A 24796-nucleotide genomic window follows, 5' to 3' on the forward strand; every position below is an offset into this window, starting at 1 on the left:
TGCACAGGCTAAGTGAGTCAGAGCACGATAGCTGCATTGCCACATAGATGAACATCACACATGCTGCTTCCCCAGGATCACCTCCAGTCAGGTTAAGCTAGCTCTCTACAGAACAGTCAATATCTGCCCCATCAGGGCAGCTCTGGTGGACGAGCTAATCAGATAACGCACCTGCAGGATGGATGGCCATGCTCGATACCCACTTGCAGTTGGCCATTAGTTTCTTGGTGAGTTCCTGCTTGAGGAGATTGTACACACGGACATAGCGCTGCGTGGCCACAAAGAAGAACGGCCGGATTGGATGGAAGAGGACACACTGCACCATGCCCTTGTTCTTGCGGAAGGGATTCTGACTCCGCCGTTTGCTCAGTTGGTGAATGAGGACCTGCGCGTTGCCATTGTCTGGAATAACAGTCGCCAAATAATCACCCTTTCCGTGCCAGGTCACCTGTTTCACCATCTAGACACAAAAGAAAGTAGAGTGACCCTGGGAAAACAGCACTGGCATGGTCCAGTGTGCCTGTGGTAATGCTGTCAAACAAATAACCCAGGCATTAGCAGTTCAGATTTTGTGTTGTAATTAAATTCAACAAATCTGATCTTTTGTGGCTCATGCAAGAAAATAACAAAGCATGAAAAGTCCAACTGGATCATAATCATCCTTTAGGGAAGGGAATCTACCACTCAGTGTGCTCTGCCCAGCCCCACACTAATCTGTGGACTCTTAATCCCAAATTTGTAGTGCCTCGAGTTTACATTGGGCGGCACGGTAGCACAGTGGTTAGCACTGCTGCTTCACAGCTCCAGGGACCTGGGTTCGATTCCCAGCTCGGGTCACTGTGTGGAGTTTGTACATTCTCCCCACATCTGCGTGGGTTTCCTCCGGGTGCTCCAGTTTCCTCCCACCGTCCAATGATGTGTGGGTTAGGTTGATTGGCCGTGCTAAAGTTGCCCCTTAGTGTCCTGGGATGCATAGGTTAGAGAGATTAGCGGGTAAATGTGTAGGAATATGGGAGTCAGGCCTGGGTGGGATTATGGTTGGTGCAGACTCGATGGGCTGAAGGGCCTCTTTGCACTGTAAGGTTCTATGATCCTATGAAATGGTCACTGAACGCTTAGAGCTTGTTCCTCTTCAATTAGAGCACCATTGCTTTGTATTGCAACTCATTTAACTACCTTGGTTCTCTCTGGGGATGAGTTTCAGATTTCCATTACACTGGGTGTGAACAAACCCACTCTGATTTTACCCCTGAATGGCCTCATTCTAGTTTGCCCAACCAGAGGACATTGCCCTCTCCCCATTTGTTCCATCAGTCCTTAAACATAGCGTCCTTCATTTCCTGAGTAGATGCATATTAGTTAGTCGGCATCCCCCCCCCTCCATTCTCTACTGAACAACAGAGTTCACTGTAGCTCAAAGCTTCTTTGTACGTAAACTTTTATTAGAAGCAAAGGATGCACAGCAATATCCTATAACAGGGAAATCTGTGACCAGACCCCAGATAAACAGAAAGTCTTGCTGTAGCAATCCAGGTTGGAAAAGAATTGCAGACAGGAGTTATATCAATGCAAGTAATAAATGGATAGCAACTCAATATGAAAGTTGGAGATGTTAGATGTAGAAAGAGACCTTGTTGTGTTTGATGATGAGTCGCAGTCCGTTATCAAACGAATCTCCCTCAGCAGCAGACCATTCCACAGGCTGGACAGGTTCCTCCTCTGGCTTCACAAATGATGCAATTAACTGGTCTGTAGTGTTATACAGCAACTTATCACCCAGGCAGGGATTGACGAGAACAACAGATCGATCACTAAAGAAACAAAATTAAAACACTAAGTGCACTCTGAAGAGACATATTGAGGAATGATGTGGCTTACTGACCCAGTAGTCAGTATATGAAGTACATTCACTACACTTTAACTCTACATTGCCAGGACAGGATTAGTTACATACAACCCAGGATAAGTACAGAGACAGGCCAATCAGCTCCACTACTCTGTACTGTAGTTCATACTCAACCCACGCCCAGTGGGAAAGAGTCCCACCAGCTAACCAATGCAGAGGGACTCTCTGCATTTTGCCACTGGATTTATTGATAACTATCTTGCATTCCTGGGATTCTGCCACAAGTGGAAACATTGCTGCAATGTCCATTTTAAGTGGAACTATTCTCATCACATCTAATCCATTGCTGCCAGATCCATTTTAAAGTATGGAGGACATTTCTGTGCACACTACTGCAAACACGGTTAGACAACAATCCCATACGAGTTGAACATAATGCCATTGCTGTTTTTAATAATTTGTTCATCTGTATCCCTAAATCCCTTTGCTCATCCACTCCAGAGTAAACTACTACTGAAAAGCTCCGACTACCTTGTCTCCATCAAACACTCCCAGGACAGGTACAGTACGGGGTTAGATACAGAGTAAAGCTCCCTTTACACTGTCCCCCATCAAACACTCCCAGGACAGGTACAGCACCGGGTTAGATACAGAGTAAAGCTCCCTTTACACTGTCCCCCATCAAACACTCCCAGGACAGGTACAGCACCGGGTTAGATACAGAGTAAAGCTCCCTCTACACTGTCTCCATCAAACACTCCCAGGACAGGTACAGCACGGGGTTAGATACAGAGTAAAGCTCCCTTTACACTGTCCCCCATCAAACACTCCCAGGACAGGTACAGCACGGGGTTAGATACAGAGTAAAGCTCCCTTTACACTGTCCCCCATCAAACACTCCCAGGACAGGTACAGCATGGGGTTAGGTACAGAGTAAAGCTCCCTCTACACTGTCCCCCATCAAACACTCCCAGGATAGGTACGGCACGGGGTTAGATACAGAGTAAAGCTCCCTCTACACTGTCCCCCCCGACAAACACTCCCAGGACAGGTACAGCACGGGGTTAGATACAGAGTAAAGCTCCCTTTACACTGTCCCCCATCAAACACTCCCAGGACAGGTACAGCACGGGGTTAGATACAGAGTAAAGCTCCCTCTACACTGTCCCCCATCAAACACTCCCAGGACAGGTACAGCACGGGGTTAGATACAGAGTAAAGCTCCCTCTACACTGTCCCCCATCAAACACTCCCAGGACAGGTACAGCGCAGGGTGAGATACAGAGTAAAGCTCCCTCTACACTGTCCCCCCATCAAACACTCCCAGGACAGGTACAGCACGGGGTTAGATACAGAGTAAAGCTGCCTCTACACTGTCCCCATCAAACACTCCCAGGACAGGTACAGCACGGGGTTAGATACAGAGTAAAGCTCCCTCTACACTGTCCCCATCAAACACTCCCAGGGCAGGTACAGCATGGGGTTAGATAAATTTTACCTTAACTTAATTCTCAGACGATTATTTCTGGAAAAGCAGTATGACAATTTTATTTCTCACCTCTTTAACCCACTACAATCTAAACATGTAAACAATAGTTATGCCATTAATAAAATAGTAATGTGACCTTGGTCACCATGTACTTACACAGTCAATGCCACTAGGCAGTAAACAGGGTTAGGGTTCCAAGCAATGCTCCTCACTATCCCTTCCACCTCTATGGTTCTCATACATCGGCCTGTGGACACCTCCCAAAACTTAATCGTGCAATCATCCGACCCTGTGGGAAGGGGTGAGAGAATCATTAGACCTGAAGTTCAGGAAGAAGAACCTGCAATTTCATCAGAGTAATTATATTTCATGGAGAGTATTTTCACCTTGAAACTGTTTATCAATTTGAAATGAAAACACAAGAGGAGCATAAACTGATCCCAACCAGACAGGTTCAATTCTAGACCCATAAGAACATAAGAAATAGGAGCAGGAGTCGGCCATCTAGCCCTTCGAGCCTGCCCCGCCATTCAATAAGATCATGGCTGACCTGAAGTGGCTCAGTTCCACATTCCCGCTTTCTCCCCATAACCCTTAATTCCCTTGTCTATCAGAAACCTATCTACCCGTGACTTAAATATATTCAGCGAGGTAGCCTCCACTACTTCAACGGGCAGAGAATTCCAGAGATTCACCACCCTTTGAGTGAAGAAGTTCCTCCTCAACTCCGATTTAAACTGCCCCCCCTTTATCTTGAGGCTGTGCCCCGTAGTCCTGCTGTCCTTTCTGAGCAGGAAGAACCTCTCTACCTCTACCCTATCCATCCCCTTCATTATCTTATACGTCTCCATAAGATCCCCCCTCATCCTTCTAAACACCAACGAGTACAGACCCAGTCTATTTAGTCTCTCTTCATAGTCCAACCCCCTCATCTCCGGTATCAGCCTAGTGAACCTCCTCTGCACTCCCTCCAAGGCCAATATATCCTTCCGCAAGTGCGGCGACCAAAACTGCACACAGTACTCCAGCTGTGGCCTCACCAATGCCCTGTACAGTTGCAGCAAGACCTCCCTACTTGTATATTCAATCCCCCTCGCTATGAAGGCCAGCATCCCATTCGCCTTCTTGATCACCTGCAGACTGGGTTTTTGCAACTTGTGCACAGGACCCCCAGGTCCCTCTGCACCGTAGCATGCTGCAGCTTTGCACCTTTTAAATAATAATCCCTCCTACTATTACTCATTAATAATCCCTCCTATATGACTCACTATTAATAATCCCTAATTAATAATACTATTAATAATCCCTCCTATATGACTCACATCATGCTATCTCATGTTCTTGGGATGGCGGTGACGCGTTATTGTATGACTGGGCTGGTAATCCAGAGGCTCAGGCTAAAGCTCTGGGGACAGATCCCACCATGGCAACTGGTGAAATTTAAATTCTATTAATAAACCTGGAATTGAGAAGCTAGTCTCAGTAATGAGACCATGAGAAATTAGGTACAGGAGGCCATTCGGCCCCATGAGCCTGCTTCACTATTCAATAGGATCATGGCTAATCCCATATTCCTCAGGTTCACTTTCCTACCCCTTCTCTGTAACCTTTGATTTTTGATGAGTAACAAAATCAATCTATCACGGCCTTAAATAAACACAAGGACGCTACCCCACAGCAAGGCGTTCCAAAGATTCTCAAACCTCAGAAAAAAATTCCTCCTGATTAAATTGGTACCTCTTTATTCTGAGACTGTGCCCTCTGCTCCTAGACTCTCCTACAAGGGAAAACATCCTCTCAGCATTTACCCAGTCAAGCCCCTTAAGGATCCTGTGTGTTTCAATGAGATCACCTTTCATTCTTCTACATTCTAAAGAGTAGAGTCCCAACCCATTAAATCTTTCCTTTGTTCTTATAAGACAATCTCTCCATACCGAGGATTATCCGAGGGAACTTTCTCTGAACTGCCTCTAATGAAATATCTTTCCTTAAATAAGGGGACCAAATCTGCTCTGAGTGATCCAGATGTGGTCTCACCAGTACCTTGTACAGTTGCAGCAAGCAGTTGGCCCTGATGGAATGCATCCCAGGGTAATAAAAAAGAGGTGGCAGGGGAAATAGCAAATGCACTAGTGGTAACCACTGTGCTGCCCTAATGGTTATGGTGAGCAGGTGAGTAAATGGAGCTGAGTCCACGAAAAGATCAGTCATGATCTTATTGAATGGAGGAGCAGGTTTGAGGGGCCAAATGGCCTATTCCTGCTCCTAGTTCTTATGTTCCTTAATCTGATACGCCAACCCGCTTGAAATAAGGGCTATCATCTCATTAGCCTCCCTGATTACCTGCTGTACCCGCGTGCTAGATTGCTGTGTTCTGTGCACAAGTACCACCCAAGTCCCCTTGTCGTGCAGCTTTCTGCAGTTTTTCTTTAATACTGTTCTTTTGTTCTCCCTTCCAAAATGAACAACTGCACATTTCCCCACATTATACTCCATTTGCAGCTTTTTATCCACTTATTTCACCTATCAATATCTCTATGTAAACAATTTGTGTCCCTCTCAACTTGCCTTTCCACAGATGAGAAGAGGAGAAACTGAAGCTCCACCTGGTCAGGTCTATATGTGACTCCAGAGTTGTAGCAATGTGGTTGCCTGTTAACTGCCCTCTGAAGCAGCTAAACAGGTCACTCAGTTCGAGGGCAATTAGGAATGGGCAAAAGATGCTGGCCTTGCCTGTAATACCCACATCCCACAGAAGAATAAGAAGAATTGAGGTTGATCCTGATCTTAGTCTCCGACCACTCACCACAGGTATGGAGCCAACCCCAGGCCACATGCCAAGCAGTGAGGCAACATGCCAAATGTTGGCATGTGTGTGGGAATGTGTTTAGAAATGCCCTACCCCCTCTCCAGGTTGAGCTGATGGGATTAAAACCCACAATTTACAGTAAATAAATGATGGAAAATAAAATGATTGGCAGAGTGAGAGAAACACTCTTTTTACTTTGCATCTTCTGACTGTGTGGAAGAGGTTTGCACTGTTCCAATCTGAATTCATTCTGCAGTGAGACACAAACACAGTCCTGAAGAGCTGTGAAGTAAGTCGATGACCTCAGTGCAGGATGATTTCAGCGGCTGAAAAGCTGCTGCTCAGAGTAGAGCAGCCACAGAAATGTTCCAGCTTCCCTTTTAACACATTTACTTCCCCTTTCATTTGTTGGTTTAAGAGCGCCAACAACCAGAGAGCAAAGACGTAATGTGGAGAAGAAAGGAATGTGTTGTTACCTGAGGCCAGCCACTGCCCGCTGGGAGAGACGCTGATACACCGCACCAAGTTAGTGTGCCCCGTGTAAACCTGTAAAACACAGAGGGGAGGGTGTGAGAGAAACAGGGACAAGGCAGACAACAGACTCATTACATACTCATTTCAACAGCAAAGCCCGTCAGTCTCACCAGGTCACTGGGGAAGCAGAGGGGAGGCTTCTGATAAGCCACTGCTTAAAAGGTCCCACTTTTAGAAAGAAGAAATGGATTATAAAAACCAGAACGCTGAGAGTGCGGGAAATAAAAGACATGAATGGAAATCTCAGGATTTATCTTTCTGGATGCAGCAGCGGGGGAAGCAGAACCATGCAAAGGGGCAGCAGCAAGGGAGGGTAGCACTGTGGGAGGGGGCAGGGAATCAGGAAGTGTGGGAGAAGGGCACCGAGGAGGTAGGAGTGAGAGACAGTGGCACTGTGGGAGGGGGCAGGAGCGATGGATGGTGGCACCGTGGGACGGCAGCAGCAAGGGAGGGTGGCACAGTGGGAAGAGGCAGGAGTGAGGGAGGGTGGCATTATAGGAGAGGTAGGAGTGAGGAGGGTGGCACTGTGGGAGGGGCAGGAGCAAGACTCCATGGAAAGGGCAGTAATGAGGGAGGGGCAGCATGGCACAAAGGCCTTAAACATCGATTACTGCACCTGGGAGTCAGGAACTGGCGAAAGAGGAAAATGGTGACACCTCCCAGGGACTGGCCAGTACCACCTTGACAATCAATGGCTACAACAGCTTGAAGACAGTTGCCAATGCCAAAAATATCAACCTGCAATGCCATGTGACAGCTTCATGTGTGGCACTTGTGACAGAACCTATCTCTAAAAGATTGGTCTCTTCAGACATCAGCCAAGGTATATCAAGTGAAGACCTCATCTGTGTGGATAGTTTGCTGCATTTCCATAAGGGTACTAACAAATATCCTGTAATGACCCAACTCCCATCACAGCTTCCCTTTTTTAATTGCTTTGCCTTCACTATTTTGCTTTATTTGCCCGATAATCTAATTTCAAAGTTGCTCTATTCTTTAATGGGATATAGAAATTGCTGACCATCCAAGCTGCCCTGGGGCAAGTGTTGGTGAGCTACCTATAATGGAGTGGCTTGCTAAGGCCATTGTAGCTAAGAGGCAATCACATTGCTGTGGATCCTGAGTCACGTGTAGGCTAGACCGGGTAAGGATGGCAGATTTCCTTTCATAAATAAACCAGATGGGTTTTTTACAACGATTGCTATTAGGCTCATAGGCACGTTTAGTAATAGAGACTACCTTTAAATTCTTGATTTTATTAATTGAATTTAAATTGCACCAGTTGCCATGGTAAAATTTGAATCCAAACCTGGGCCTCTGGCTGACTCATCCAGTGTCATTACCACTGGGCTATTCTCTATGACCTCCCAGTCCCTCTTCCGAGCCCTCCTAAACTCTATTATGTGTTTCTCTGTCATCTATGTGTATAAACTGGGCCTCTTTCCTGATCCTCAATTGTTCCCTTGTGTGTTTATTCATCAATGGAGTCCCACCAGCGTTTAGATTGTTTCGTCCTTTTGGGGTGGCACAGTGGTTAGCACTGCTACCTCACAGCGCCACAGACCTGGGCTCGATTCCCAGCTTGGGTCACAGTCTGTGTGGAGTCTGCATGTTTCCCCAGTGTCTGCGTGGGTTTCCTCCCACAGTCCGAAAGGCGTGCTGGTTAGGTGTATCGGCCATGTTAAATTCTCCCTTCGTGTATCCCAAACAGGTGACTTCACAGTAACTTCATCACAGCATTAATGTAAGTCTACTTGCGACACCAATAAATAAACTATAAACCGTTTTAGCAGAATACACTTCTCCTGAGCTCTGTTGAAAATGATTGTGTTTCCCATAGATTTTCCACATCACTGTAGGTCAATGTGGCAGCCCATTTCATTCTCCAAAGTTCTGTTGTCAGCTTTTAACCTGATTTTCATCATACTCATCTCATTCTCTACCATCATCCTAAAAGAACATTATATTATGGTTGCTATTGCCTAGATGTTCCCCCAATTTTACTTCTGCTCTTGCTAGGTCCCTTATGACCAAATCCAATAGCAAATATTCTCTTGTTGGGCTTAAAACAGAATTCCTACAGTGCAGAAGGAGACCATTCGGCCCATCGAGTCTGCATCAACCACAATCTCACTCAGGCCTTATCCCTACAATGCCACACATTTACCCTGCCAGTTCCCATGACACTAAGGTCAAATCAGCATAGCCAGTCAACCTAACCCGCACATCTTTGTAGTGTGGGAGGAAGCCCACGCAGACACGGGAGAATGTGCAAACTCCACACAGTCACCTGAGGCTGGAATTGAACTCCGTTCCTGGCACTGGGAGGTAGCAGTGCTAACCACAGTATGTTAGAAAGGAGCCATGTGCAGATTGTGGGAACCCCATTTCTTTACCCCTTTTATCTCTCCCTCTTGTCTGATTGATATTAGGGCAGCTGGGATCCCACATGATTATTACTTGTTTGTGAAATTCAGTTTCCCAATATGCATATTCCATCCACCACTCTTTTCCTCCACAGAAGTGGCAAAACTGCTGTGATAGGTCTTTTATCTCCATCCATATGGATTGTATTTTTATTTGCTGACAGCCGCGTCCCTATTTTCCACTGCGATTATTTTGTCCCAAATACATACAGCTATCCCCTTCTGAATATGTTCCTGAGCATGTCATACCCTGCAACATTTAATGCCCAGCCTCGAGGTTTTGTAGCAATATCGAGGTAATCCCCGGGAGGATTGTCTACAATTAGGCAACATCTGGACTGCCATGCAGCTGAGGTTTCTGAGACGAGGGTTGCCAAATTAGCTCTGGAATGAATTTAAAAATTCCAGCTCACAGAATCATAGTTTCAAATCAAGAATGATGTGAGTGCATATACAGAATCACAGAATCTCTACAGTACAAGTAGTAAATGCAACAACAGTTTGTGTTTAGATAGCACTTTTCACATACAAAGATCTTAAAGTTATTCCTACTCAGGAACACGTAGCAGTGAACACAAGATTCAATTAAATATAGAACCAAACTCTACCACGTGAAGCGTGAGGACGTTATAAAGTTCCACAGCCAGCACACACACTAGTCTATCACTGACATATACTCTAGCTATGACCATATCCCGGCCTTCACAGAATACACAGCCAACATGTTTCCATCTGATCCAGTCACAGGCATGCCTGCGGACGAGAGCTGGAGACACATTGATCCAACTACACGTGTAGCACTAGAAAGCAGAAACAACACTTGCTGGGTTGTCAAACACCACAGGTAGAGAGAAGCTGACATGTTTTATTCTCTCATGAGATGTGGGCGTCACTGATTAGGCCAGCATTTATTGCCCATTGGGAAGGTGGTAAGTGAGCGGCCTTCTTGAACCGTTGCAATCCATGTGGTGCTGTTAGGAAGGCAGTTCCAGGATTTTGATCCAGAGACAGAGAAGGAATGATGATTATGATCCCATATCAGGGTGTTGTGGCTGCTGATGGTGGCGTTCCCACGTGTTTGCTGCCCTTGTCCCCAGATAGTAGGGTTTGGGAGGTGTTGCCTAGGGAAGTTTGGTGAGTTCTTGCAGTGCATTTTGTAGGCACTGTACACGATAGGTACACACAGCTGCCATTGTGACCTGCACCCGTTCCCGTTAATAGAGCAAACGGCCACCACGTAACCCTCATTGCTTGCAACTGGCATTAAGTGAGTGTATACACACAAAACCCTTTTCACACAGAATGTGTGCAAGGAGAAAGAGCTCCCCACATGAATGGTGCTCACCAGTGCTTGTGTGGTTGGAAATGGTTGGAGATCCTTTGGCTTGGGAAGCTTTGGTATCAGGTCTTCTGGGTCCACATTCACCTAGAGGAAAGCAAACCAAGTAAATGAACCACTGCAGCAGTGAGCTAAAGATTCAGCAAAGTCAGTCATGAACAAACAAAGCAAAATAAAAAAATCATATCCTAAAAGCTCTGAAGAGTCGTATGGCCTTGAAATGTTAACTGTGTTTCTCTCCACAGATGCTGCCAGGCCTGATGAGTTAATCCAACATTTTCTGTTTTTATTCCATGAAAAATCATGATCCACATAAAACAACATTCCACATCAATAAATCTCCTTACAGATCTGAGGAAATGCTCCATTGTCAGAGATGTTGTCTTTAATACTGGTTTTGGCTGTTCCCACAACTGATGTGAAAGATCCTGCTTAAAGTGGAGCTGGAAGTTCTCCTGGTGTCCGAGCCAACATTCAGTAACAATGACCCAATGGCCATTTACCCAACAGCTGTGAGAGAGTCTTGTCTTGCCCCACGTGCCGACATAACACTGACCACGCTTCAAGAGCGATTTGTTGTACAAAATATGAGGATTATACGTAAATGCAAGACTTTGAAAACTGTGGACCCATCTTGAAAACAAGTACAAGAGCAGCGCAAGATTAACTTATTTTCTCCTCTCTGCCCCACTCCATGCCCCCAGAATAAAACAACTGTGATCCTACCCTCATCTTCCTTTGCCGCGGGCAGAGATAGAGATCGAGGCAGCGTTCAAAGCGTTCGTGAATGAAGCGTGAAAATGCAGGCACAGCACGCAAAGATGTGAATTTCTGTGGGAGGAAGTTCAGTTTCCGTTCCTCGGGCTCCTGTTGTTCCCAGGCCAATCTCTGCAAAAGACAAACATCAAGCAAGCTACATTAGACTAGGTGGAATAGGGAGCCAGTGAAGCGTGTGCGTTCCTCGTTCCAGGTCACTACACACGTACGACTGGTGCAGTTGGTAATCACATCCAGAGGTACAAGAGAACAGTAACAGCATTAGGAGGCACCAGTGAGAAGAAATGACTCCATCAGCCAGGATTTTGTGCCTTTGGAGAGAGACAGTTATTGGGGACACTCCAGGCAGCAATGTTTAAACGGAGGCCATGCACAGCAAACTGAATTCCTGCTGCAGTTTCTCATTTGCTGCTTTGCCCTATTTGAATCTTATGAATCTAGAGGATCAGAAAGGGACCTCTTTACAATTGCTGCCATGTTACTGGATCAATGCTCAATTAAAGGAATTCAGTTGCATTGATGGCTCGAAGTATATGGACTGAACAGGTGGTTCCCCCACATTTCACACCATCTCATGGCCACACGGTACACACCAATCAAGTTAACAATGACAAAAGGCTCGAAGGTACCTGTTCAAGTGGGGACATGAATCAGAGATCATTTGGCACATTCAGCGCATTCTTGCCACCACTAAATGTTAAAAGTACTTGACTAGCTGCCCTGATTTTCAATCTTTTGCAGTATAAGAACATAAGAACTAGAAGCAGGCGTAGGCCATCCGGCCCCTCGAGCCTGCCACGCCATTCAATAAGATCATGGTTGATCTTTTCGTGGACTCAGCTCCACTTACCCACCCGCTCACCTTAACTCCTTTACTGTTCAAACATTTATCTATCTAACCTTGCCTTAAAAATTATGGGAATTCACCATAGAATTATAGAATCCCTAACAGTGCAGAAGGAGATCATTCAGCCCACTGAGTCTGCACCAGCCACAATCCCACCCAGGCCCTATTCCTGTAACCCCACACATTTATCCCGCTAATCCCCCTGACAGTACATTCGATTTAGCATGGCCAATCCGCATTTTGGACCGTGGGAGGAAACTGGGGCACCCAGACGCGGAGAGAAAGTGCAAACTCCACACAGACAGTGACCCGAGACCAGAATTGAACCCGGCTCCCTGGTGCTGTGAGGCAGCAGTGCTGACCACTGTGCCACCGTGCTGCCCCAACTGAAGTGACGAAAAGCTGATGATTGCAAAGGTGGCACAAGATAAAATAATCATGAAAGCTGCCAGATGGTCCAACTGGTTCAATATTTTCCAACATGGAATTGTTTCTTCCAGTCCTACTCAGAAACCATTCCAGCTACTGTGAAGAGCCGGTTAGTACTGATCCTGGACTTGATTTTCACCAATGTGAATCCACCATCCTTTGCTGAGCAAAAACATAAACAAACAGGAGCTGGAGAAATCCATTCAGCCCCTCAAAACTTCTGACTAAAATCATGGTTCATCATCTACCTCAACACCATCTTTCTACACTATAGTACCCATAGCGTAGTTGTATCACAGCTTGCTTTGGGTTCTGCTCTGCCCAAGGACACAACAAACTACAAAGGGTCGTGAATGTAGCCCAGTCCATCACTCAAACCAACCTCCCATCCACTGACTCTGTCTACACTTCCCGCTGCCTTGGCAAAGCAGCCAGCATAATTAAGAACCCCATGCACCCCGGACATTCTCTCTTCCACGTCCTTCCGTCAGGAAAAGATACAGAACTGAGGACATGTACCAACAGACTCAAGAACAGCTTCTTCCCTGCTGCTGTCAGACTTTTGAATGGACTTACCTTGCATTAAGTTGATCTTTCTCTACACCCTAGCTATGACTGTAACACTACATTCTGCACTTTCTCTTTTCTCTATGAACGGTATGCTTTATCTGTATAGAGTGCAAGAAACAATACTTTCCACTGTATGTTAATACATGTGACAATATTAAATCAAATCAAATTCTATTGAGCTTCTCTTTAACATATTCAATGACTGAGCAGCACATACAGCTTTAGAGAACTCTCAGGGATGCAGGCAGGGTGGTTGGGCCATGTTGGGGGGAGGGGGGAGTTGATTCTCCTGGCATGAATGACACTGAATCACCAAGTGGCAGGCTGCTTTTTGTGAATACTCCTGATGCTGAGAAGTCAGCAGGATACCTCCAAGCAGACGACCAGAAGCCAAAAGGTCATGGCTATTAACAAGTGAACTATCAAACGTAGCCACTAGTGCACACACAGATTGGATATACCAGGGAGCAGAGGAACTGCTCACAGAGGGACTGTGGAGGCCAGGTTATTGAGTGTCTTTAAGACAGAGATAGATAGGCTCTTGATTAATAAGGGGATCAGGGGTTATGGAGAGAAAGCAGGAGAATGGGAATGAGAAAGAAAAATCAGCCATGATTGAATGGCGGAGCAAACTCGATGGGCCAAGTGGCCTAATTCTGCTCCTATAACTTATGGTCTCACCTCCTCCTCTGTTAATAAATACTCAGGTGGGGGATTATAAGACTCCTCATGCCCCGGGAGCTTCATCTTTGGCGCAGGGACATGCATTTTATGCCGACCTAGGATAGCATTGGGATCTTCCTTTGCCCACAGATCGTAGTAATGTGGCGTGTCATCCCGCGGTTTGCGTGGTTTGATCCAGCCTTGTTTTATCGCGTTGACCAGTTTTGATACCTGCAGGATGGAAGAGAGTTTAAATATAAAAACACAGTTAAAGCTTCAACCTAACGAGGGCATTATAAAGACTAAGGCCCAGTGGTTTCATTAGTTTAGCCACGCTCTCCTACTCTTGCTTTTAATCAGCTGGGTTCAAATTCGGCAGCTGTAGTCAAGCCTCCATTAAAATGGCTCGAGATAGCTGATAGGTGAGTTTCTTTTGCTGAAACAGATTAGTAGCAATGGGAAGCCCTTCCACCATTCAATATGCAAAGAGAGGATACAGACTGTCTTTTTTTATTCACTTATTGGACATGGGTATCACTGGCTGGCCATTTATTGCCCAACCCCAGTTGATCTTGTTCAGAGAGCTATGGCTATAGTGTCATATGTAGGCCAGACCGGGTAAGGAAGGCAGATCTCCTTCTCTAAAGGACACTAATGAGCCAGATGGGTTTTTCTGACAATTGACAATGGTTTCATGGTCATCAGTAGATTCTTAATTCCAGACATTTTTGATAAGAGTTCAAAATGCACCATCTGCTGTAGTGGGATTCGAACTCGGGTCCTTAGAACATTAGCTGAGTTTCTGAATTAATAGTCCACAGATAATACTGCTCGGCTATCACCTCCCGTGTTATTATACAAACTTAGTACACAGCAGAAGGCCATTCAGCCCTTTGTGCCTGTACTGGTTCTTTGATAAAGCAGTTATACTTCATCCCATGTCCACGTTTTTTGTCTGTGATCTTAAATTCCTCATCCTCAAACACCCCTTTCACATTATTTGGAGAATCAGCTCCTGCCACTTCTTCAGATCGAGCTCTGAGTGACTGACCTATTGACCTCTCCTTGAAAGATTTTTGCCTCGTCCTTGTAATATCCTGGTAAACTTGGCATTGGGCTGATATGATGTGGAGATGCTGGCATTGGACTGGGATAAACACTGTTAGAAGTCTGACAACACCAGGTTTAAGTCCAACCGATTTATTTGATAGTAAACTCACAAGCTTTCGGGGTTTGCCCCTTCATCAGGTCTCTCCATTCTGAAGAGAACTCCCCATTCACCTGACGAAGGGGCAAACCCCGAAAGCTTGAGAGTTTACCATCAAATGAATCGGTTGGACTTAAACCTGGTGTTGTCAGACTTCTTATTGGGCTGATAACCAGGGCTCTCAAGTTCAAATCCCATTGCTGGCAGAGCGTAAAACTGAAATTTATTAAATTTGCTGAATAATTTGTGGGCTGGCACTAGAAAATAGTCTGAAAATAATAAAACCCTGCTTTGCTAACATCCAGATATAAAGGAGTCAATTTGTCCCGGTCCAGCCTACATCCATTATCACATCATGGGATTTATTTTTAATGTCCTCGAAGCAAATGGTGATGGGTAATTACTGTAGCCCGGTCAGGTATTTGTTTATTCATCTGGGGGACATGGGTGTCGCTGGCTGGCCAGCATTTATTGCCAATCCCTAGCTGCCCTTGTTTACAGGGCAGTTGAGAGTCAACCACATTGCTGTGTTTCTGGAATCACATGTAGGCCAGAATGGGTAAGGTCGGCAGATTTCCTTCCCTGAAGGGCATTAGGGAACCAGGTGGGTTCTTCCAACAATAGTCTCATGGTCATTAGTGGATTCTTAATTCCAGATTTTTTTTTTTAATTGAATTCAAATTGCACCATCTGCTGTGGCGGGATTCGAACCTGGGTCCCCAGGACATTAGCTGAGTTTCTGGATTAATACTTTTAGCGATAATATCACTAGGCCATCACCTCCCTGTGTTCCCCATGTCCGGAGGATAAACAAAACACAAAGCTCATCAGTGAGCTGATTTCCAAAGAGAATCTGAATTCCAGTGATGGCCCCATTGCCATTTCTATCAGTTAACATAAGCAGGCAGATTATCAGGCAATGAAGCACTGTTCTCTTACTGACTGAAAAGACAAACAGCCACACGCACCAACTCAAGGAATCTGTCGCAGATAACAAACTGTAAAGGACAGTTATAACATCAATGCAATTAGATTTGTGCAGTGCACAATTTACAATATAACTCCAATCTGAGGTTGCTGTAATTGGAAAGATGCAAAGCAACTTTCGAGTTGGTCGGTGCAGACAAGCTGCAGTGTAGAAGTTTAGAGAGAGCTCAGGTAAAGTGCTGAAGTACAATTTGGGTTGTGCATGGTCTGAGTTTGGTTCATACTCTCTCAGCTTCATCCAGTGTTACTTGTAGCCTTGTGCTAGCTCCTTTGCAGGCAAGGGACAAAGAGGGGAGAGAGAATAATTCAACAGCAACAGCCTGGCTCAGGAATAATCACTAGTTCTTACCTTGTCCTTCTCAACGAGCGATGGAATGAAGCTACGCTTGTGTGCTGGATGGTTGGTCACGGGGTGAATCATCGTTTCGTGGGTAAAGAAATCTATGGAAGGCTAAACAAGGAGAAGAAAGGTGTAAATTTCAGACTGTGTACAAGGCACATAAGCATTGGGATACCACAAGCTTAGAAACAGTCCTACATCAACAACCAAATACTGCTCTGGCCTGCAAGTTGATCACTTCCTCTAAGAATGGATAAGCACATGGAGAATCAATATGCTAAAATAGAACACGCCAGAAGCAGAAGGCAACAAGAGTGTGGTTTGAGGAAACAGGGATTAGACTGGGTGGGACATTGTCCAGGGAGTGAGGGGGAGAGTGCAATTAGACTGGGTTGGATCTTAAAGGGTGTGGAAGAGAGTGGGATTGGACTGGGTGGGATATTAAAGAGTGCAGGGGATGAGGAGGAGAAAGAGATTAGACTAGGTGGGATATTAAAGGATGCAGTGAGCGAGGGGGAGAGTGGAATTAGATTGGGTGGGATAGTTAAAAGGGTGTGGGAAGCGAGGGGGAGAGTGGATTGATTACTAAAGGGTGTGGGGAGTGAGGGGTTCATTGGGATTAGACTGGATGGAATATTCAAGGGTAAGGGGAGTGCACAATTAGATTGGGTGGGGTATTGAAGGGTGCAGGTTGTGAGGGGGATAGTGGGATTAGACTGGTTAGGATATTAAGGGTGCAGCGAGTATGATTATAAATATAGGGAAATAATACTCAGCTTGGGTTTAATGGGTCAAATAGGCAATAATGCTCCATGATTTAAGGTTCACATACTGATCACTCAGTATCACTCCAAATGGAAAATTACTTGTTACATATTAGGCTAGTTCAGTCACGATGGGTTGGTGTATTCTGTTAGATTATTCTGTTAGAACCAATACTCTGGTTCAAACTCAGGCCAGGCTGATGGGAGTAAATAGCTTTTGTCTTAGCTGTATGGTTTCAGGGCAGTTTTGTTATGTCCCTGCAGGGCACAAAGTCAAGCACACAGAGTTGTTGAAGTGAGGTTGCCCACTTCACACAAATATTTGGCTGCTCGCTTTAAAGAAGAAATTAAAATGAATGCAGTTGGGAAAGATTCCCAGTCTGTGATATTCCCGACTGGAGACTGCTCAATGCAAACACTGGCGACAAACTAAGGGAATGGGGAATTTGAGGGGGTGGGGGGGGTGCGCTGGGAGAAAATAATTGACTGCCAGCACCAGCATCATTTACTCCAATAAACATCAGGGGGAAAATTCCTTTCAAAGGTCACCTGCCTCAAGACATTTCGTCTGTCCCTAAGGACCAATGGTTAGACAGATTTCACCAACTCCAGGCCAACCTGCGAGTGTTTTTGAAAGAACAGACCGCATTCATTGGGATGAAGTATGTTCCGAGGAATTCAATGTAAATTCTTTGGGTAGAAATTTTGAACTTCAGCCCAAGTTAGGAAACTATAAAAAAAATTCTTCAAGTAACCCTTTACGCTCAAAACTGTGGGTTGTAACCACAGCTAAACTGAGCGGGATGCCTGTTGTCTGTGGCCAGGTATTACACCCCGCCTGTTTACAATGGTTCTCTCAGAGAATCTTACAGCACAGGAGGACATTAAACTCTTTGAAAGTGCTATCTGATTAGTCCCACACTCCTGCACTTTCCCCATGTTGCTACAATCATTTTCCTTCTGTCATAAAACCATGCTTCACATCAGAAATGATTTCATTTACTGAGCGGGCTGGCATCACAGGAGTTTTTATTGTGCGAGGTGGTGGTGTGTGCCCGAGAATGCGTGTACACGTTCATATAGCAAGTGGGAGAGAGTGTGCGTGTACAAGCGTGTGGGATAGAATCCAAGTGCGCAAGGGCTCACTTGATGAGAGCACATGTGCAAAATGAGAACTCGTCATTCCTTGGCTGCAACCATGTTCATCCCAAACCCCTGCTGATGGCTGTGCCAATGTGCCACTGGCACATTAGACCAGAGGGCAGATCAATAGAGAAGCAGTGGCAAACATTTAAGGAGCTATTTCAGAATACTCTGAAGTATACTCCTGCTTTAAAGAAAAATTCTAAAAGGAGGACCCACCATCTGCAGTTAACTAATAAGGAAAGCATCAAACTTATGGAAAAGAATATAACTGTGCAAAGGTGAACAGCATGTCAGATGATTGGTCAGAATGTGAGGGACGGCAGAGAATGACTAAAATGTTAATAAGCAGGAAGAAATGAGAGTGGGAGAGGAAGCTAACTGAAAATGTAAAAACCGATAGCAAGAGTTTCCACAGGAATTTAAAAAGAAAAGACTGAATGCTGGTTCTCTAGACAGTGAGAATAGGAAGTTAATGGCGATAATAAGGAAATAGTGGATGAATTGAACAAATATTTTGCTTCTGTCTTCAGTACAGAGGGTATAAATACATAGCTGTAAATTAGGCGGTGGAAGGGAGAGAGGAATTTAATGAAATTACAATCACTAGGGAAGCAATACTGAGCAAACTGATGGGAGTGCGGCTGACACATCTCCAGGTCTTGGTGGACCTCATCCTAGGGTTTTAAAAGGAGGTGGCTAATGAGATAATAGATTTGTTGGTATTAATTTTCCCAAATTCTCTAGATTGTGGAAAGGTTCCATCAGACAGGAAAGGAGCAAATATAACCCCTCTATCGAAGAAGGGAGAGAGGCAGGAAATTGGAAACAGTCAATTAACTTGATGTCAGTTGTGAGCAAAGTGTTAGAATCAATTATTGAGGAGGTCAAAGCTGGGCACTCAGAAAAACTCAAAGTATTTGGAAAGAGTCAGCATGGGTTTGTGAAAGGTAAATCGATTTAACCAACTTAGTTTTCTGCAGGTGTTGTGGATAAAAGGAAACCAGTGAATGCAGCATACTTGGATGTCCAGAAGGCATTTAATAAGGTGCCACATCATAGAATCATGGAATCCCTACAGTCCAGAAGAGGCCATTCAGCCCCATTGGAATTGCACTGACCCTCCAAAATAGCAATCGATCTAGGCCCAACCCTGCACATCGATCATGACCAATGCACCTAACCTTCACATCTTTGGACTGTGGGAGGAAACTGGGGCACCCAGAGAAAACTCACGCAGATACAGGGAAAACATGCAGACCTCCACACAGTCACCCAAGGTTGCAACTGAATCTGGGTTCCTGGCACTGTGAGGCAGCAGTGCTAACCTTATCAAAGGTTATTGTGGAAAATGAAAGCTCATGGTGTAGAGGTAGTTGAATGGACAAAAAATTGGCTGGTTGGCAGAAAATAGACTATGCTGATTGGCAGAACGTGACGAGTGGAGTCCTGGAGAAGCCTCAACTTTTACAATTTACATCACTGTCATAGATGGAGGGAGTGGAGGTACGATAGCTAAATTTACAGATGACACAGATAGGTTTGTTGAGAGTATGTTGTGAAGAGAACATAAGTTTGTAGACAGATAGGTTGACTGAGTGGGCATTGGAAAACAACCTGGAAGATGTGAAGTGGTTTACTCTGGCGGGAAGAATGAAAAAGCAGATTCTTACTTAAACTGAGAATAACGGCAGAATTCCGAGGTGCGGAGGGATCTAGGTGTTCTAGTTCTTTCTTTTATTCATTCGTGGGTGGTGGACGATACTGGCTAGCCATCATTTATTGCCCATCCCTAGTTGCCTGGGGCAGTTGAGAGTCATTCACATTGCCATGGCTCTGCTGTCACACGTAGGCCATGTAAGAACAGCATATTTCCTTCCCTAAAGGACATTAGTGAACCAGATGGGTTTTTCCAATAATCGACAATGGTTTCATGGTTACCAATAGATTCTTATTCAATTCAAATTCCACCATCTGCTGCGACGGGATTTGAACCCTGGTCTCCAGAACATCAGCTGAGTTTCTGGATTAATAGTGTAGCGATAATACCACTGGACCATTGCCTTCCATGTGTTACAAAAGATTAGTATGCAGGTACAGTAAATAGACTAATGGAATGCTATCTTTTATTACAAGAAGAATTCAACATAAAAGTCTCCTTATTTAAGGAAGGATTTAAATGTGTTGGAGGCAGTTCAGATAAGGTTTACTAGATTGATCCTTGGAATGAGCTTATGAGGAAACATTGGACAGACTGGGCCCGTTTCCACTGGAGTTTAGAAAAATGAGAGATTAGTGGGTTGAAGTGTACAGAATCCTGAACAGTCTCAATAAGGCGTATAAAGGACGTTTCCTCTTGTGGGGGAGAGAGGTGAGAAGTTTTTTTCTGAGGGTTGTGAGACTTTGGCACTCTGTCTTAGAAGGCAGTGGAGAAAGGGGTCACTGAATATTTTTAAGACGGAGGTGGACAGATTCTTGTTCGGCAAGGGAATCAAAGGTTATTGGCAGGTGGACAGGAATATGGAACTCGAAACAAACAGATCAGCCATAATCTTATTGAATGGCAAGGCAGGCTTGAGGGGTCAAATGGCCAACTACTGCTCCACTGCTCGTATGCCATCCTATCCTTCCACAAACCTATCATTTCGCAGCCCTCTCTTCCACTTTGTAGAATATATTTTTATTGAAAATTTTTCCCATTTTTACAAACACAACAAATCCTCATGGATTAGTGCAGTACAGTCGAATCATTTTTCCAAATATACATGGACAGAGAGACAAGAGAGCACCAACACAGTTGGACTGTACTACTCATCACAAATGGATACAAGCAATGAAAGGCTGTGTTGTGTATTTAGGGAATTTCTGTGTGGGGCATGGCCCCTTTAAGAAGACAGTCATGTGATCACTCCATGTCATCACTGGGTTCTCCACAGCCTGTGGGCAATTGTGGATTGGAGCCTGTACAGTGCACACCTGTCTGTGAACTTCCTGAATTGAACTGATCTCTGTAACATCCCCCCCCCCCCCACCACCTCACAAGCGCTGCTCATAGAGAACAATGTCGTTTCCCAGGACGTGTTCTCGCTCTGCACCTCTACAGGAGCCCGTCACAGATTCTTTGGCCCCAGAGTAACAAAAATACAGAGACAAATGACACAACCCCAATTGTTCCGAGGGGGTTTTCCTCACCAGCGGTGAGGATTCATTGAGTCATACCCACAACCTCTACACTAAACCACCCACCTCCCCACAGTGGCCCAACCCATACTGGCCATGACAAGGGTAAAGGATACCACACAGCATAAACCACTATTAAAAATACAAGGACTACATGAAACAAAAACAGATGAATATTGCACAGCCCTAGTGCCCTACAACCTACCCAGCTCACATCTCAACACGCTGAAGGATATTAAACCACTAGGATTCAATTCTGAAACAGGACCAGAAGCAACGTAGGTAGTCCCCCTTGCCACCTTATAGCTTTAGCCTAACGAGGATATAGTAGGATTAAATCTGTGTCTTAAGCTTGAAGTAACTAAAGGAACATGCTGAGGGATGTATTCCTTTATGAACAATGGATGTCCCTGGTTTTCTAAGGCTAACAGGTGAAATTTGTCTCAGTGCTGATACTAGATCAGCCCCATCAACACGATAAATAACAAAATCAAAAGAGGAGTACATCGACAAGGGGCAAAGTCCAGACTTAGTGAGGAACTACAGATCATGACTCCAAATTACTGCCACCCATGGAGTTTAGAGGTGCCAGAGCCCGATTGTCAAGCAGCCTTAAGGATATGTCAGCTATCACCCAAAGTGTAGCAGGATAAAGCTGGGCAAACTGCATTCAGATAGCTTTCAGACACTTTCCAGGTGGAGGCTGCCTCGCTAAATATTTTTAAGATGCGGGTTGATGGGTTTTTGATAAGAGAGGGGATTAAGGGTTATGGGGAGAGGGCAGGAAAGTGGAATGAGCAGCGACAGATCAGCCATGATCTTATTGAATGGCGGGGCAGGCTCGAAGGGCTAGATGGCCTACTCCTGCTCCTATTTCTTATGTTCTTATGTTCATTATCGAAATCACGTGATCGACGGCCGAGGGTCAGGCCTGGAAAACAGAATACAATCTGCCCCTTCGAGATGAATATACTCAGCTTTATGTCAAAATTAAGAAAATGTGGGTAACCAGTTCTCAAAATAGTTAGCTGGGAGCTCGCTCTCAGTTCCTTCTGGAAAGCCGGTCAGACGGAAGTTCCTCCTCCAGCCCGGCCCTCCAGATCAACCAGGATATCTAACAACCATTTAGCAGATTCACCAAGAAATTAAAGCTTGAACTGAGGAAGCAGCATTTTTGAGAATGAGGATTCTTTTCTCCATTTCATATCTGTAGTCTGCAGTTCAGCAGCATGAGCACTGAAATTCTGTGCCATAAAGCCCAGTTTGTCTTTCATTTCCTTAATCATATGGGCAGTCATCATCTACAATGCCGCTAGGTCAAGAGTGTGTTTGCCGACCAAATCGCCATCTTGAGAGCTCAGCTCCACCCTGGTTACCTCCGACTGCTTCTTTCCGTCGAAGATTTTCATTCGTATACCTGGCATTTCGTCCCAAAGTTTAACCAGAAATCTTGCAGGGACACAGTATGGAATTTTCACTCTGGGATTAGATACTTATGGGCTCTGCACCAGGATAAATATCAAGACGAAAAAATGAATCGTGTCAGAGCTTTCATCATGTGACCACCCACTCCTTTGAGCAAGTTAGTGACCATCTCTTTCTAATCCTTTTACCCTAGTATCCCTTTTCTAACTATAGCTCCGCAAAATGACTTGGGACATTTGACCTTAGGGAAGGTATTGATAGAAATCAGCATCAGTATGGCTGCTGGATTGAGAGGCGAATATTCATGAGGGGGACCAGCCAGCCCTCGAGCACAGGCCTAACAACAAGAATTCCAGTTTCACTATCATGGAATCCCTATAGTGCAGAAGGAGGCCATTTGGCCCATCGAGTCTGCACTGACCACAATTACCATCCCCCACCCAAGATCCCATCCCCATAACCCCTTGCATTTACCCTCCTAATCCCCCGACACTAAGGGGCAATTTAGCACAGCCAATCCACCTAACCCACACTTCTTTGGATTGTGGGAGGAAACCGGAGCAAACGCACGCAGACACAGGGAGAACATGCAAACTCCACACAGACAGTGACGCTAGCCTGGGTTCCTGGCCTCTGAAGCAGCTGTGATAACCACTGTCACCGTGCCACCCCTAACGTAGCTGAGGTCGCTCTCTCAAGGCCCTCAGGTCAATTTGAAATGTTCAATGTGGAGGCTCACCACTGCCACCAGGCAATTGTAGATGGATATTAAATGCTACCCTTACCAACAACCTCCACATCTCTGAACAAATGGTCTGTAAAGCCCCAAGTAAAGACTGGGATAAAGTGGGCAGCTTTTTCAAAGAGGTAACCCAAGACATGATGAACCAATTGAAAGGTCTCTCCTGTGCTGCACAATTCTAAAAGGAGGTCTGTATATCCATGGGTGGGAACTGGAGGTGATGGGAAGATGGGAAGGAAGTTATCTTGGAGGGAGTGCAGAGGAGGTTTACTAGGCTGATACCGGAGTTGAGGGGGTTGAGCTATGAGGAGAGGCTGAATAAACTAGGCTTGTACTCGTTGGAGTTTAGAAGAATGAGGGGAGATCTCATTGAGACGTATAAGATGATGAATGGGCTAGATAGGATAGAGGTGGAGAGACTCTTCCCGCTCAAAAAAGACAGTAGGACTAGGGGGCACAGCCTCAAGATAAAGGGGGGGCGGTTTAGAACGGAGTTGAGGAGGAACTTCTTCACTCAAAGGGTGGTGAATCTCTGGAATTCTCTGCCCGTTGAAGTGGTGGAGGCTGCCTCACTAAATATTTTTAAGACGCGGGTTGATGGGTTTTTGATAAGGGAGGGGATTAAGGGTTATGGGGAGAGGGCGGGAAAGTGGAACTGAGCCACGACAGATCAGCCACGATCTTATTGAATGGCGGGGCAGGCTCGAAGGGCTAGATGGCCTACTCCTGCTCCTATTTCTTACGTTCTTATGTTCTTATTAAGTTGGGAGCCTATTTCGCATGGATCAGAAACGTGGAATATGTCACTGTAAAGGGTTGTTGAAGAAGTGGACAATCTACAAACCATCATTGAAACAAAACAGGCACGCTCCTGTTCCCAAAGTTCAGGAGCAGTAATAATATTTCAGATATTATTTTCACAGCTCACCAACAGCCCCTAGTGTCAGACACCTGTACTACAGCACAGTAACACCAACTTCACTGCACCAGATTCACACAAAACTCAGAGCACTTGAGAAAATTTTAATCATTCACTGCAAGGTCATGGAAAATAGGTCCAGAGTTACTGATTGAAGCAGAAAGCAAGTCAGCACTTCAAACTTGTTTTGTTTTCATTTGAGTTTAAAGTTTTAAAGTTTATTGATAAGTGCCACAAGTAGGCTCACGTTAACACTACAATGAAAATCTCCTAGTCACCACACTCTGGCATTTGTACACAGAGAGAATTTAGCATGTCCAATGCTAACCAGTATGTCTGGGTGGCACGGTGGGACAGTGG

At 45.2% G+C, this 24796-nt stretch overlaps 2 protein-coding genes across 2 annotated transcripts in view; one reads left to right on the forward strand and one right to left on the reverse strand.

Moving 5' to 3' along the window:
• Positions 1-11163, forward strand: part of LOC145359460 (maestro heat-like repeat-containing protein family member 1) — a 47992-nt gene extending 36829 nt beyond the window's left edge. The window contains exon 16 of the transcript XR_013889586.1: positions 10689-11163. The gene's annotated coding sequence lies outside the window, so the exon portion shown is untranslated. The remainder of the gene's footprint in view (positions 1-10688) is intronic.
• The window catches only part of bop1 (BOP1 ribosomal biogenesis factor), a 161214-nt gene that overhangs the window by 6069 nt on the left and 130349 nt on the right, over positions 1-24796 (reverse strand). Inside the window, exons 6-13 of the mRNA XM_080214009.1 lie at positions 16273-16374; positions 13748-13960; positions 11170-11331; positions 10450-10530; positions 6621-6690; positions 3492-3624; positions 1631-1811; positions 172-460 (exon numbers count right to left, since the gene is read on the reverse strand). Coding sequence (XP_080070135.1) covers positions 172-460; positions 1631-1811; positions 3492-3624; positions 6621-6690; positions 10450-10530; positions 11170-11331; positions 13748-13960; positions 16273-16374 — 1231 coding nt within the window. The remainder of the gene's footprint in view (positions 1-171; positions 461-1630; positions 1812-3491; positions 3625-6620; positions 6691-10449; positions 10531-11169; positions 11332-13747; positions 13961-16272; positions 16375-24796) is intronic.

The sequence above is a fragment of the Carcharhinus amblyrhynchos genome, chromosome 2 (genome assembly GCF_965287045.1).
Source record: "Carcharhinus amblyrhynchos chromosome 2, sCarAmb.v2.hapA, whole genome shotgun sequence".
NCBI lineage: Eukaryota > Metazoa > Chordata > Chondrichthyes > Carcharhiniformes > Carcharhinidae > Carcharhinus > Carcharhinus amblyrhynchos.